This window comes from Carassius auratus, chromosome 30 (genome assembly GCF_003368295.1).
Source record: "Carassius auratus strain Wakin chromosome 30, ASM336829v1, whole genome shotgun sequence".
NCBI lineage: Eukaryota > Metazoa > Chordata > Actinopteri > Cypriniformes > Cyprinidae > Carassius > Carassius auratus.
Genome location: NC_039272.1, coordinates 22,144,480 through 22,158,005, shown reverse-complemented (window position 1 = coordinate 22,158,005; position 13,526 = coordinate 22,144,480). Strand labels below are relative to the sequence as shown.

General features: G+C 35.3%; 1 protein-coding gene and 1 pseudogene across 4 annotated transcripts; both read left to right on the top strand.

Moving 5' to 3' along the window:
• Window positions 1-841: 841 nt before the first annotated feature.
• Window positions 842-2,220, top strand: LOC113049970 (major facilitator superfamily domain-containing protein 10-like; annotated as a pseudogene).
• A 2,312-nt stretch (window positions 2,221-4,532) lies between these two features.
• LOC113049653 (selenocysteine insertion sequence-binding protein 2-like) lies at window positions 4,533-12,925 on the top strand. Of its 4 annotated transcripts, XM_026212182.1 has the most exons (19): window positions 4,544-4,679; window positions 4,754-4,879; window positions 5,317-5,403; window positions 6,369-6,561; window positions 6,649-6,718; window positions 6,798-7,015; window positions 7,134-7,215; window positions 8,158-8,273; window positions 8,356-8,496; window positions 8,589-8,624; window positions 8,733-8,828; window positions 8,986-9,109; window positions 9,182-9,345; window positions 9,497-9,653; window positions 9,771-9,942; window positions 10,480-10,700; window positions 10,776-10,930; window positions 11,101-11,257; window positions 11,758-12,925. In XM_026212182.1, the coding sequence occupies exons 3-19, from the start codon at window positions 5,384-5,386 to the stop codon at window positions 11,877-11,879; spliced, it is 2,244 nt and encodes a 747-aa protein (XP_026067967.1). In that variant the 5' UTR covers window positions 4,544-4,679; window positions 4,754-4,879; window positions 5,317-5,383; the 3' UTR covers window positions 11,880-12,925. The 4 variants fall into 4 exon arrangements, with proteins under 4 accessions (XP_026067969.1, XP_026067966.1, XP_026067967.1 ...); XM_026212184.1 differs by lacking the exon at window positions 4,754-4,879 and having other exon boundaries at window positions 4,533-4,679; window positions 8,989-9,109; XM_026212181.1 differs by lacking the exon at window positions 4,754-4,879 and having other exon boundaries at window positions 4,533-4,679.
• The last annotated feature ends 601 nt before the right edge of the window (window positions 12,926-13,526 follow it).

The following is a 13,526-nucleotide window of genomic DNA, read 5'->3' as shown; positions in this document are numbered from 1 at the left end:
GACTGCTGAATTCCTGTATCCACAAGTACAAAAATACTAAAAACTAAAAATTACTCAGAATAAATACATTCGATTTTTTCCAAAGGTATGTAAAATACAAAATAGTATATCAAATACATGTTTTTGAAATACTGCCCATCCCTGCAGGAAATCAGCAGTCTAATATGGACTTTTTTTCTTTTTTTTTGAACAAACATTAATGTACAAACAACTTGGCCAAATCAATACATCTTCACATTACAATGTACAGAATAGAATAGGTGCATCTACATACAACAGAAAGAGAGAGAACAAAAGGAAAGAGGGAATAATTTTTTTTAAATAATAATCTAGGAGTGGGGCTAGGGTTTTTCTTGTAAATCATAATCCATATTAGTAGTAAACATGCGTATTGCATTTTTCCTTTTCATCATTTTAAGTGCTTTTGAATACAAAATAAACTCATTATGAAATGCATAAAAGGCTGGTTTAACTTTCAAGAATCTGGATTTATGAATATAAACTTTTCCCAGCATAAGGATGCTATTGACCAGAAAATTATCTTTGTTATTATTCATTACAAGTCCATAGACAATGTCTTTTAGGGTGAAGTTGATCAGGTAACGTATCTTTGGGTAAAGCCAGTCATGAATATCAGACCATAAAGCATCCACATACTTGCAATGAAAGAACAGGTGATCCGCAGTTTTGATGTCATCACAAATACATCTGTCTCATATTCTACTGTCAGGACATAATGACAGGTTTAACAAATATGTAAAAAAATAAATAAATACATTTTTACAAAAGTTACCTACTGCATCTTTAAGTATAAACTCCTAATCAAAGTCTAAATTGTGAGATGAAGAGTCGTAATTGTCTTTATTTTTTTTATTCCATGGCTGAAACAGGCTTTCATGTTTTGTAGATCCGAGTTCTATTGTGCTTGGTTTGCAGGTAGGTCTCTTGACATCTGGGCTTTCTCTCACAGTTTGACCATTTTTCTGCTGTGTCGAGTGGTTGGAAGAATTTGTAAAGGGAATGTCAGCCTGTGTACTTCTATTGTTGCGGACCTGCCTTGCCCTGAAGCAAGAAACAAGGGAATGGTGAGTTATGGTCACCATTATCAGCAGTTTATGTTTTCAGGGCAATTTTGACATGTTAAGCTTTTATCTTTGAAATAATTTGAATATTATGTTCGACTTTCTTCTTTTGTCAGGCAATGATTTGTGTTTTCCTTTTCCTCGGGGTTCACATTGGGTCCATTAATGGGAGCATACTTTGCTCTAAGATTCAAAGACACTGAGGTGTTTTATCAGGGCCCTGTCATGCTGGCTGTCCTTTTTTCTTTAGCAGACCTGCTTTTTATTTTCTTCATGCTGCCAGAAACTTTACAAAAGGTCAGACAAACTTTACAAAAAGTCACATTGTGACTTTAAATATAATCACTTCCTTAATAGACTTCAGTTTAGTTGTAATTAGTGCTGTCAAACAATTGATCACATTCAAAATAAAAGTTTTAGTTTACTTACATATGTGTGTGTACTGTGTTTATTTCTTATGAATATATTTTGTAAATATTTACATGTATATACATTTATATATTTATATTATTATATTTGTATATTTTGTATAAATATATTTAATATCTAAACATAACATGTTATTGTTAAATATAAATGCATTTGTTTGTATTCATATTTACATTATAAATATACACAGTAAACACTCATATATTATGTAAACAAAAAACTTTTATTCTGAATGCGATTAATCGTTTGACAGCACTTGTTGTAATTGTTTACAGCATTGTCTTAAATAATGAATGTAATGAATGTTTTTCATGACTCGGGGGGACATCAGAGTTTTCAGGTATTCAACAATCTGGAGATCTTCTTCACCCTGTTGCACTTTTCAGTTTCACTGCTGTGAAAAGAACAGAGAATCTACCATCTGAACAAAGTGAGTGCATAAACTTTCAGCCAACCTCAAGGTGTTCACTTGGATCAGGATGAATAACTGTCGCAATAAATTGATTATTGTTTGACTTTTTACCCGCAATAGAAATGCAAAATCTTAAGGTGCTTGGATTGGTTTACTTCACATATCTGTTTCTGTTCTCTGGGTTGGAATTCACTTGAGTTTTCTGACACATCAGCGCTTCCAATTTTCCAGGTAAGGCCTGAATCTCCAGCAAACATGTCAACTCTGAACATCACAACTTCCAGCAACCTCTACAAAAGCCTGTGGTTACTGCTTCTACATGTCAGCTGCTTACACAACAGCTTTCAAATTGTAACATAATTTAGAGCAACATTGTCTTCAACTGATAAACTTTCTGTAGGAAACCTAGCTAATCAATTTTGAGTTAATGTCCCAATTAAACCATGAGACGTGACTCCGGAAGTTGTAAAAAAACAGCTTGTGGGTTTATATGTACAGTATGTAGGAATTAGGAACAAGGAAGTTTTCGGATAATTTATTATATAGCAAAAACAACCACAATGGGGTTAAAGAGGATAAGGATTGAAGGAAGGTGTAGCTAACACCTGGGATAATATACAATTTAAATTTACCAATTCACTCGTGCACAGACGTGTTTTGCTTAATCAGAAACGTGACATACTGGTATCATTGTGTGTGTGTGTCATAGAGCAGTCTAGTGAAACCCTTGTCTTCTTCCGTCGTAGCATGAGCAGGGGAAGATGTATTTTTTCATTGGCATTACCATGGCAGTGATCCAGGTGGATATGCCCGCAGGATCAAACCAGGTCATCAGATCCAGACTGTTAGCCTGGTAAACTCTTTCATGCATTACTGGATCACGAGCCAATTCACATTCTATTGCAATTTTCTTGGAACTCTGAAAGGTTTTTATGATTAACTACTCAAAGGCCTGTTACGTTTTTGTTTCCATATGTTTGTGTTTCAGGCAATAATATCACTAATTGAAGCGTTCTTGCTCATTGGAATCTTATTATTATTATTATTATTATTATTATTATCAGCATCCAAATAAATATTTACTTTTATTTTTGTGTATTAATATTTTAATTGATAATTATATAATTCAGCTACTGCTATTGTTGTTCCATGCCTTTCAATTGTCTCGACACAGTGGGATTTTTTTTTGTCTTGTTTCACCTAAGATTTATTTTCATAAGCTTAACCATTTTGTAGATTTTAGACGAATGGTTTACAAAGGAATATATTTTTATGAGTAGGGTTATGAGTAGTTTTGGTTACTATGCTGCAACGATTCCAAATGATGACCGAATTTGTATTTTTCAGTGAACTGTCTGTCTCACAGTATTTGTAGTATTGATGTCTATGTTGGTTTGTTAGCTCAGCCAGTCAGAAGGGATCTGTAATGGGAATCCTTCGGAGTCTTGGATCTTTAGCTCAAGCACTGGGCCCTATTGTGGCTTCTTCAGGTCAAAAAAAAAAAAGTTAAATAAATGTGTGTCTGTGTGTGTGTGTGTGTATTTATATATACAGTATGTATATGTATGTATATTAACATAATTAATTGTGTAAACAAATCAATCTGTACTTTTGTTTGTTGCAGTCGGCTGAGGAGAGAGAAGGAGGAATGAGATTGAGAGTTTTATGATTCACTCTTGTGTCCTGAGAGGGTCAGACCCACTGATCTATAACAGAGTCTTTCCATACAGATCAGTGGCCAGACCTCTTTTTCCTTTCTGAAAGCATTAAAGCCCACTGAAGAAAGTTCCTCTAAGTAAAGTGTTAACAATGAAAGAAAATAATAATAAAAATAACTTGTGCTCATGAAAATGGTTTATTTCACTGTTAAAAGACAACAGACTGTAAATAGTAGAACAATATTTTATGAATGTATTTTTAGAACACTTCTTCAACAGATACAAATGTCTGTGCTTCTGTTTCATAAGAATGAGATTATATATTTGGTTAATATTGCTGCATAAACACACACATATATATTATATGTATATAAGTACATATATTATATGTACTGAATGTATCTTTTCAATCATATTTCTAAAACCAAAATAAAGATGACTGTCAACTAGAATGTTTTATTTCTTTTATAAATATAATTTAGGTAATTTTATATCAAGAAGACCTAAAAATATACAAGCAATTATATTAGTGTTTTAATTTGTAAATATTTTATTTATTAGCATTTTGTATATAGTTGTAGAAATAATATTGTAAACGCACTCCAATAATCTGTGTTATTTAAAAATATTTTTACAGTTTAGATGTTTTGACATTGAAATTGTAACGTTACCTAATTAAATTATTTCTTAAAGACACTAAACTATTGTTTACATTTCATGTATTTACAGTTCAGAATCACCTCCCAAAACATTATTTGCCTGAAGATAACATTTTACTAGGTTTGTTTTAGATGCTGAGAAAATTAAATAAGTTTAATAATAATACAAAATAATAAAAATCTTTTCGTAGAACATTAAATATTATAAAATATAATTTCACTTCAATATTTTAAGCAGGTCGTCAACTAAATTTTACCTCACACTGTAACCCGTATGTTGAGTTCTTACTATCAGAACACTCTTCAAAATAAAAGTCCCTGCACTAACTGATCTGGTTGTCAACTTTGAGCTTAATCTTTAATTATTTGGCCTACCAGTTTTACACCTCAACCTACCGGAATACGTATTTTTAAAATGGAGTTTTCTGTAGGCCAGAAGGTATGATATATTTCACTTTTTTATTATTATTTTTTTTTTTACATAGTTTACCATATTGACTGTGTTTACACTAGGTCAGATGTCTTACACGAGCTATCTAGAAATCCCATATGGTTTGTAAACCCGACACAGAGGAGCTGCTGAAAGCTGTCGACGGCTAAACATGTGACACACTGACCCTCTGTCATGTTGTTTAACATGTAAGGTTTAATCTCACATGTTTATGTTTGAATCAGAGAAGTTTGCACGATATCGTAGCTGGCTGCTAACCGATCCAATATCATCTCCATTACGACAGCAGTCCTGCAAAAGCCTGAACTTATGTACATTTACTCATGAACTCTTAAAATAATAAACGTCTTTGTGTAACTAATATTAAACCGTGTTTGAACCATTGGTGCTGAAAGTGACTTTGGTAGTGGATTATGACATAAGACTGTCTACTGAGCGCTGTTTAGTCTTTCATTTGGTTGCTGCGTCATTATTTGTCATTAACACATAGTTTCAGCATCGTTTGTTTAAACGCAGATTTGTGCAATCCATACAGTGATGGATTGTTGTATTTATTCAGCTTCATTTCAGCTCAAGCATGTTGTCTTCTCACCAGTCTGTGCTTTGAACCTGTCTGTGCTCACAGATGATGAAGGCTGGGGTTTGGGATCCTCTCAAGTCGTTTGATTCATAGCCTTCCACAGCAAGACAAAATGGAGGATCATTTAAAAAGGTACAAATAACTGACCATGTGGAATCTTTATCACCACTTTATTTATTTATTTGACTTTATTTACCAGTCGGAGACAGCCAGCATTGAGAATTGTTTCATCAATCTATTTAGATTTGTGTTCCAGCAAAAGCCTCAAAAAGTGTTGGGATACTTCAAATGTGTGAATTTCTTTGCATTATATAAACTATCTAACCAAGTGCTTTCTGCAGATGTGACAGACTTTCAGAACTAACTTCACTTCCCCAGGGAGACCCGGACACGACCAACTGATTTAGATTTTGAATTGATTTTGTAATTTGAACTAAAAAAAAAAAAAAAAATATATATATATATATATATATATATATATATATATTAAAAAGAGGGAATTTATTAGTAGATCGTGGCCACAATTACCCACTTTCCTGAACCATTTTTTGAAAATGTAAAACAATTGTAGTTCATCAGATCAAAAAAAAAAAAGTCATAATTTTCTCACCTTTATGTTGTTGCATTCCAGTCCCATGGGATATTGGTTTATCATTGAAAACTAATAATAAATAAAACCTGTTCATTATAAAAAGCAAACATAACTCTACACAGGACTTTTGATTAAGTTTGGACTTGTCTTACAGCTCCTTTGTCAACCTTTTTACTTGCAAGTCATTGATACCGTTTCATTAAAGGTATTTTTACCTTATGTATGTTTCTAAGATTAACCAAAGTCTTATGGATTTGGAACAACATGACAGTAAATAATGATGACAGAATTTAACATTTTTGGTGAGCTACATCTTAACTATGAATATTTTCTGCTACCATTTGACAGCAAAAAAGTGTCACAATCCTTCTTGTCTTCAATTTTAAAAGCTATTTTATCAGTTGCTTTCAATTTTCCAATAAAGAACAACAATCAAAAACTGTACTAGTTTTGACTAGATTTTTTATCGGTTATTGGTTTTTATCTTTATTGCATCTTTACACAGAGCTCCATATAAAAACAAGACATGCCAGTCGTCACCAGATGACTGGTTCAAGAGAAGGCAGAGATCAGTGGACAATCAGCATGACACAACCCCAAGGACACACATCAACAACAGCAGCTCTCAAACCAACAAGAGCGCTAGTCCCAAAACCCACCGTGGTCTCAACGATGGTTCAAACAAGCAAACTGGAAAGGTCTGATTCTTTCATGGCCATTTGGATGATTTGATTCTATACAATGCTTCACATTTGAAAGCCTAATAAAGTTTTTCAATCTCTCAGATACTGAAGGACAACAGAGCTGAGCCTTCCTCTCAGGACAAAAGAATCAGCAGGAGATCAACAGACAGAGGTGCTTGTTCCCTTTAAGAAGCCTTTTAATAATAATGTCCTGATTGGGTCATAAGTGGATGATTTGTTTCTGCTTTCAGGTTACAGAGGGACCAAACCTTCCCCAAACCCCGCAGAGAGAGCCAAATCAGCCATTTCCTGTAGTAGCACATTTGAAATGAAACTTGCTGATTTCCCTGAATTAGGTGATATCCCACTGAGCAACCCTACAGTAGCGTCGCTGCACCAGGAAGCATGGGTCTGTGCTGGTTCAGTCATGCCAGCGGAGCATCAGAGTTCACCGGCACCCATCTGTAAGGTAACCTTCATGCATGATGATTTGGGCCAAAGAACACATTGTTCTGTTAAAGCACAAGCTGTTTAGTAACATGTGCTGGCTTTACAGCCTCAATTAAACTTTACAAATTATTTTTTAGAATGTACCAAAGCGAAGAACCAAGTCAGCACAGCAAGTCCCACCCAGTGGAAAGTGTGACATGTCCACAGCTGTCACAGCAGGTGAAGATCTGCAAACATTCTTCAGAAATCAATCCGTTTTCTCAATGCACATCTTTCTTTGTCTTATGATATGTTCAAGTCGTCATATTTAGGAGTTGGGAACTTGTAATTATGATGCCAGGTGCTTTAATCAGAGCTATGTACCTAAGTTCAGCAAAATTTTTGAACTTCTGCATAATGATGAATAAAGGATGCACATCAGATGTGTTTTTATTCAGTTTATAAAGGTGCTGTAAATTGGATAGTTATATACAGTGCATCAAGACAGTATTCACAGAGCTTAACTTTTTCCACATTTTGTCGTTACAGCCTTATTCAAAAACGGATTCAATTCATTATTTTCCTCCAAATTCTACAAACAATACCCCATAATAACAACATGATTTCAAACAAACTACTTTCACATTGTCATTATGGGGTATTGTTTGTAGAATTCTGATGAAAATAATGAATTTAATTCATTCATTTTAGAATAAGGCTGTAACAACAAAATGAGGATACCCCAGTGGATGCACTGTATTCTGTTGTAATTGTACAGTATGCTTGTATTTTGTGAAAGCAGCATGCTAGTGTTATTGTAAATTGTGGGGGGGGGGGGTAATTTCATTAATTTCAACATTTCTCCTATACGTTTTCATTGACACAACCCTATCTCTGAAACTCAGGGCTTAAAGACAGTTTCTCACTAATAATTATCACATTGATGTGCAGTCCATGTGTGTTCAGGTCATAAAGAAGATCTTTATGACATGACTAATAACAAACCGTTATTTTGCAGTTTGTAGTTGTTTAAGGGAAAACGTTGTTTTCCTTTTTGAATATTCCGTTTCACTGGGAAATGCATCACATTACAGAAGTGGGTTGTAAATTAGATTTTTAAGTTAAGAATCAATACTAAAAAAATTTAATGTATCAAATTGTTTAAACCCTAATTTGATTTAGATCAGGACAGTCTAGTATCCAGTCCCACTGGATCTTCTGCTCAGTCCTGGGCAAACGTTGCCTCTCAGCCTCCCAGAGTCATCCAGAAAAGCCTCAAAGCCAGCACACTGTCTGAGGTAAACGGCGGCATTGCTGATCAGTATTTTCAAGATGTACTATACAAAATAGACACAATTTTCACCTTATTACTGTGTCTAGGAGGATTTAACTACACAGCCAGTAGAACAGAAAACAGAAAAGAAGAAGAGGAAGAAAAAGAAGAAATCTAAAATTGCATCTGAAAACACAGATGAGACCTTAGAGGAACATCAGATACAGCAGGAGCCTCCGAAGTTTGAGGTAAAATCTGAATGACGTGTGATTTTATATTTTCTGAAATTAGATTTTATAAGTTTCATGTTTAAGTTAAGTGTTGTTTTTTTGTTTTATAGGACGAAGAAGAGTTTCCAGACCTGTCACTTGCATTTGTGAGTTCATTTGTTTGACCTGAGCACCTCTTCATGTCAGCAGTTCATATTAAATCTTCGTTAGTTTTGCACATGTTTATTGTATCATCTATAATTATATTAATTCAGGAACTGAAAGGACATTCAGTAGCACAAAAAGAGGGTTTGTCCTTACGCAAAGGCACTACATCCACTTCTGCGTCCAGTGACCCTAAGAAAACACAGGTTGGTGTGTGTTTCCAGTGCGCTGTTTAAACCCCATCTAATCTGAAAGGATGTACAGTTGACGTGTAATCCGAATATAAAATGAATGACTAAATGTTTCCTCGAAGAAATGGGATGGTCACACATTGTAATGGTTTCATATCCCATCTCATCTCAGCAGACTAGTCAGAAGAAGTCAAAGGTTCCTGTAAAGCTTGACCTTGGAAACATGCTGGCCGTTCTTGAGGAGAAGCAACAGTCTCAGAAGTCCAAACAAGACCAGCGACCACTAACACTTTCAGGTATTTGGCTGAAAAATATTAGTGGATGCTCTTTGTAGGACAATATTATAATTAATATTATTGGTTTGTTAGTTGGAGGAGCTCTCCCTGTAGTCCACAAAGAACCTACCGTTCCGAAAAAGTCGAGGCAGCAAGAGAAGACACCGCACAACCCGCTGGACTCCACCTGTCCGTCAGTGAAGAAGGGGAAACAGCGAGAAGTTCCCAAGGCCAAAAAACCAACACCGCTCAAAAGAGTGAGTCCAGTGTCCACTTAAAGTTTCACTGTGTGATTTCTGTGCCACTGGTGTTATCGAATACAACCTTTTTAAACCGTTTTTTCTTGTGAATTCTGAGTCTGTTTTTGATCAGCATTCTTAAAGCTGTTTTGCTATTTGAACCCTTGAGGTCATTCTTCGGGAGAGAGAGGAAAGGAAACAGAACCGCCTGCTGGAGGAGAGAGACCCGGCCCGAGAGGCAGCCGAGGCTGGAGAAAAGGAAACTAGTACTAGTGAGAATCCTTCTGAAACCAGCATTGCTGACCATGACCAAGATCTTCACACAGGTATGAAACACAGCACTGTAATGTACTCGCATGTGATCCGAATATGAGATGTTTTGGTGTTGTCTAGCTTCAGTGTTTTTCTGATAAGCAGAATGAAATTGTCATAATCTGTATCAGATATAGATGACAACCCTGAACTCGTTGGTACGGAGGAGTCCGAGAGTGGCCAGCCTGGTTCACCGACTCATCACAAGTTGGATGAAAGCATTTCAGAAAATGGAACACTAAAATCCTGGAATCCTAATTCCAATCCCAGTCTTCCTAAAATCCACAGCAGGAAGTTCAGAGAGTAAGAACATCACATTTGTTTTGTTTTATTTTTGTATTTTATTTTATTTTTTTGCTTTTTCTAGTTTTTTTGTTTTGTTTCTCAAATGTGTTTAAATGGATGCCTTATTTTCTGGTGATGATCAAATTGAGTAGTTATAATAACAACAAAAATAATAATTTTGAACAACAGCAACAACAAAAGAACAACAATAATAAGAACTATAATAATTATTATTATTCAGACACTTTACAATAAGGTTCATTAGTTGATGTTAACTAACAAGGAGCAATACAGTTGTTACAGTGTTTATTAATCTTTGTGAATGTTAATTAATAAAACTACAACTGTTCATTGTATCAACAAATATAACTTTGATTTTAATAATGCATTAGTAAATGTTCAAATAAATATTAACTGACATCAATAAATGCTTTAGTTTGTTAATGTAGTTAACATCTTGAACCTTATTGTAAAATGTAAAATTATTAATATTATTATTATTGTTATTTATTGACATTTATTAATTGATAACATTGATTTTTGCTAATTCAACAGCTACTGCAACCAAGTGCTTAGGAAAGATGTAGATGAATGTGTGAGCAGCTTACTGAAGGAGCTGGTGAGGTTTCAGGATCGTCTTTATCAGAAAGACCCCATGAAGGCCAGGATGAAGCGCAGGCTGGTCATGGGCCTACGAGAGGTGCTGAAACACCTCAAACTCAGGAAGGTCAAGTGCGTAATCATCTCGCCCAACTGTGAACGCATTCAGTCCAAAGGTAGAGTCAATTTACAGCAGCAAACTCACATTTTGGTTCATTGTTGCTGACGGATTGCCTGGTGTGTTGATGTAGGCGGTCTAGACGAGGCTCTTCACACGATCATCGACACATGCCGGGATCAGGGCGTCCCGTTTGTGTTTGCCTTGTCAAGGAAGGCGCTGGGCCGCTGTGTTAATAAAGCTGTGCCTGTTAGCTTGGTGGGCATCTTTAACTATGATGGGGCACAGGTGAGTAGTGTTAGTTGTGGTAAAAATCTTTCCGTTATTGAGTAAGACTTCATCCTTTCAGATGTTTGTGAAGAATCTTGAATGGCATTACAGTAAATATGTCATGATATTGTTTCCAATTGTAATCGATTGGTGCACTTTGCTGATTTCGGTGTATTTGATGGCCACAGGACCACTATCACAAAATGATTGAGTTATCGGCTGAGGCCAGGAAGGCCTATGAGGTGATGATTGCAAATCTGGAGGCTGTATCACAGGAAGAGCAGGAGGAGCAGGAGGAGGTGGAGCCGTCAGGAGAACCTTCTGGAACTGAAGAGCCCGAGTACAGTACGTCCTAAATATAAAGACTTAAAAATAGCATGAATTTATTGCTTTTGCATGCAGTACTGCAATTTCATTATCCTTTTAGTTAACTATTTTGTTAAACTACTCCATTAACTGTTAAATATGTAAATGAATAACTAAGCTGCTGGGTCACTCCGTGTCAAAGCAACCAAGTTTCAGAAACTTCCCCAGCTCTTTTATTTTAGTTAATAAAATATACGTATATAAACAGATTTAAAGTGATTTCTGAAGGATCATGTGACACTGAAGGCTGGAGAAATGGCTGCTGAAAATTCTACTGTGTTCACAGGAATAAATAAAATATATTTTACTGTAAAATAAGAGTAAATGGCAAATCACAAAATAGCCAATTATTGATTGAATAATCAGCCTGAAAGGAGTTTTGAAAGCATCATTAAATATGTGACGTGAAAACTTATTTTAAATTATATTTAATTATCCACTCACTCGTTACTCTTTTTAATCTGTTTCTATCTTCTCAGTGAAAGTCTGGAAGAAAATGCTCGAGAAAGATTACAACCACCCTTTCCTTAATTTTGAGGAGCGGTTTTCATCCATTTCTATTAGTTCAGAGCAGCTGCTGGATGACCATGAAGGAAGTTGATGGAAGTACATCGACGAATGAGACAAAATGGCTGTTTTCGCTTATTTTGTTTTGCAGAGCCGAGGTCACGCTTTTCTGTGACACGGAAACAGATCACTACAGAGTTTCCGACCCCGACTGAGCCTTTAGCACCCTCTGAAAAAAATGTCAGGAATAGCTTGAAGTACCAAATGTGCCTATCTAGAGGATTTTATGAAATAATGTAAATGTATATTCCTGGGACCTGGAATGGTGTATTAAATCAAGAGGCAATAGAGCTGAAAACAGAGAACTGCCCTTGACTAAAAATATTTTCTTATAGATACCACATACTTATAGTTTGATGTTTCCGCAGCCTGAATGGTGAATATTTTTGCAAATCGCTATTATCCCTCTATTTCTATTAATATGAGTGTAATAGTTTGATAAAATGAGAGATTTTAACCCTAATCTGAACTATTAAATTTATGTACGTTTACATTTGTAAATCAAATGTATTTTTCTTCTCCAGTTGGATGCAGGATTTTACTGATCATGACCACTGTGTTTGCTGCCCACGTGTCGTCTTTATCGGCAGGGTGCCCTTGATTCTGAAGACTCAGAAAGTGAATGATTGTTATGACCAAGATCTGTTTGTGGGAATACCTCTCCTTCCTAGAACTTATTAAACACCACTTACCTAAATCCTAGACCTCACTTTTAATTTATAATTCTCCTCTGGCTGTTCCTCAACACTAGCTGAACCATTAATACTGAGTGCTGGAGGTGGTTCTCCTTTAAGTTCTCAGTGTTAGTTTAGCTCTATGTCTTTATGCTGTTGACTGCAGATAATAGGAAATGTGTGTATTATGCACTTGTGTAGTACTCCGTGGTCTATGGCATATATAAGTAGCATAGAGCTAACAATTCAAAACTTCACTCAGCAGTAACAAATCATGTTCACATATAAACCTTTTTACCTGCTTCTATGTATTTTCTGAATGTTGACTTGGGGACCAAAAACTACTTTGTGATTGTGAAGGTTTTAGAATTGTCTCTAGTATTTGCAATAAATCCATTGCAATAAATAAACTTGTCAAAAATGTCTGTTTTTGAAAGACCATTATAAATGAATAGAAATCAGTAATGAATCTGTTGTGCTTAAAGGGATAGTTCACCAATTCCGTCCGTCATCATTTACTGACCCTCAGTTGTTCTTTCTCCTGCTAAACACAAAACAAGATATTTTGAATAATGTTGGTAACCTAATAGTTTCTGGTCCCTGTTGACTTCCATCTTCAGAAAGTATGTTAAACAGAAGAAAGAAACTTGCACAGGTTTGAAACAACTTTTTGTTAGATTTTTTTGGGGGTGAACTATTCCTTTAAAGGGATAATTCACTTAAACTTAAATTAATTAAATTAAACTTCTGCCCTCAGGTTTCCACTATCATGTCGTTCCAAGCCTATGAGACTTTTGTTCATCTTCAAAACCTGAGAATGTTGTTCCTCTGAAAGTCCTTTCACCCAAACGTGTAACAATTCAAAAAGTCCATGAAGAGATTGTAGAAGAAATCCTGAGTGGTTTAATCCAAGTCTCCTAAAAAGACACTATCACTTTACTTTCTGAACAGATTTAGCTTTTAGCTTTTTTTCATGTATTAACAACACAATCAACACACAAATACAG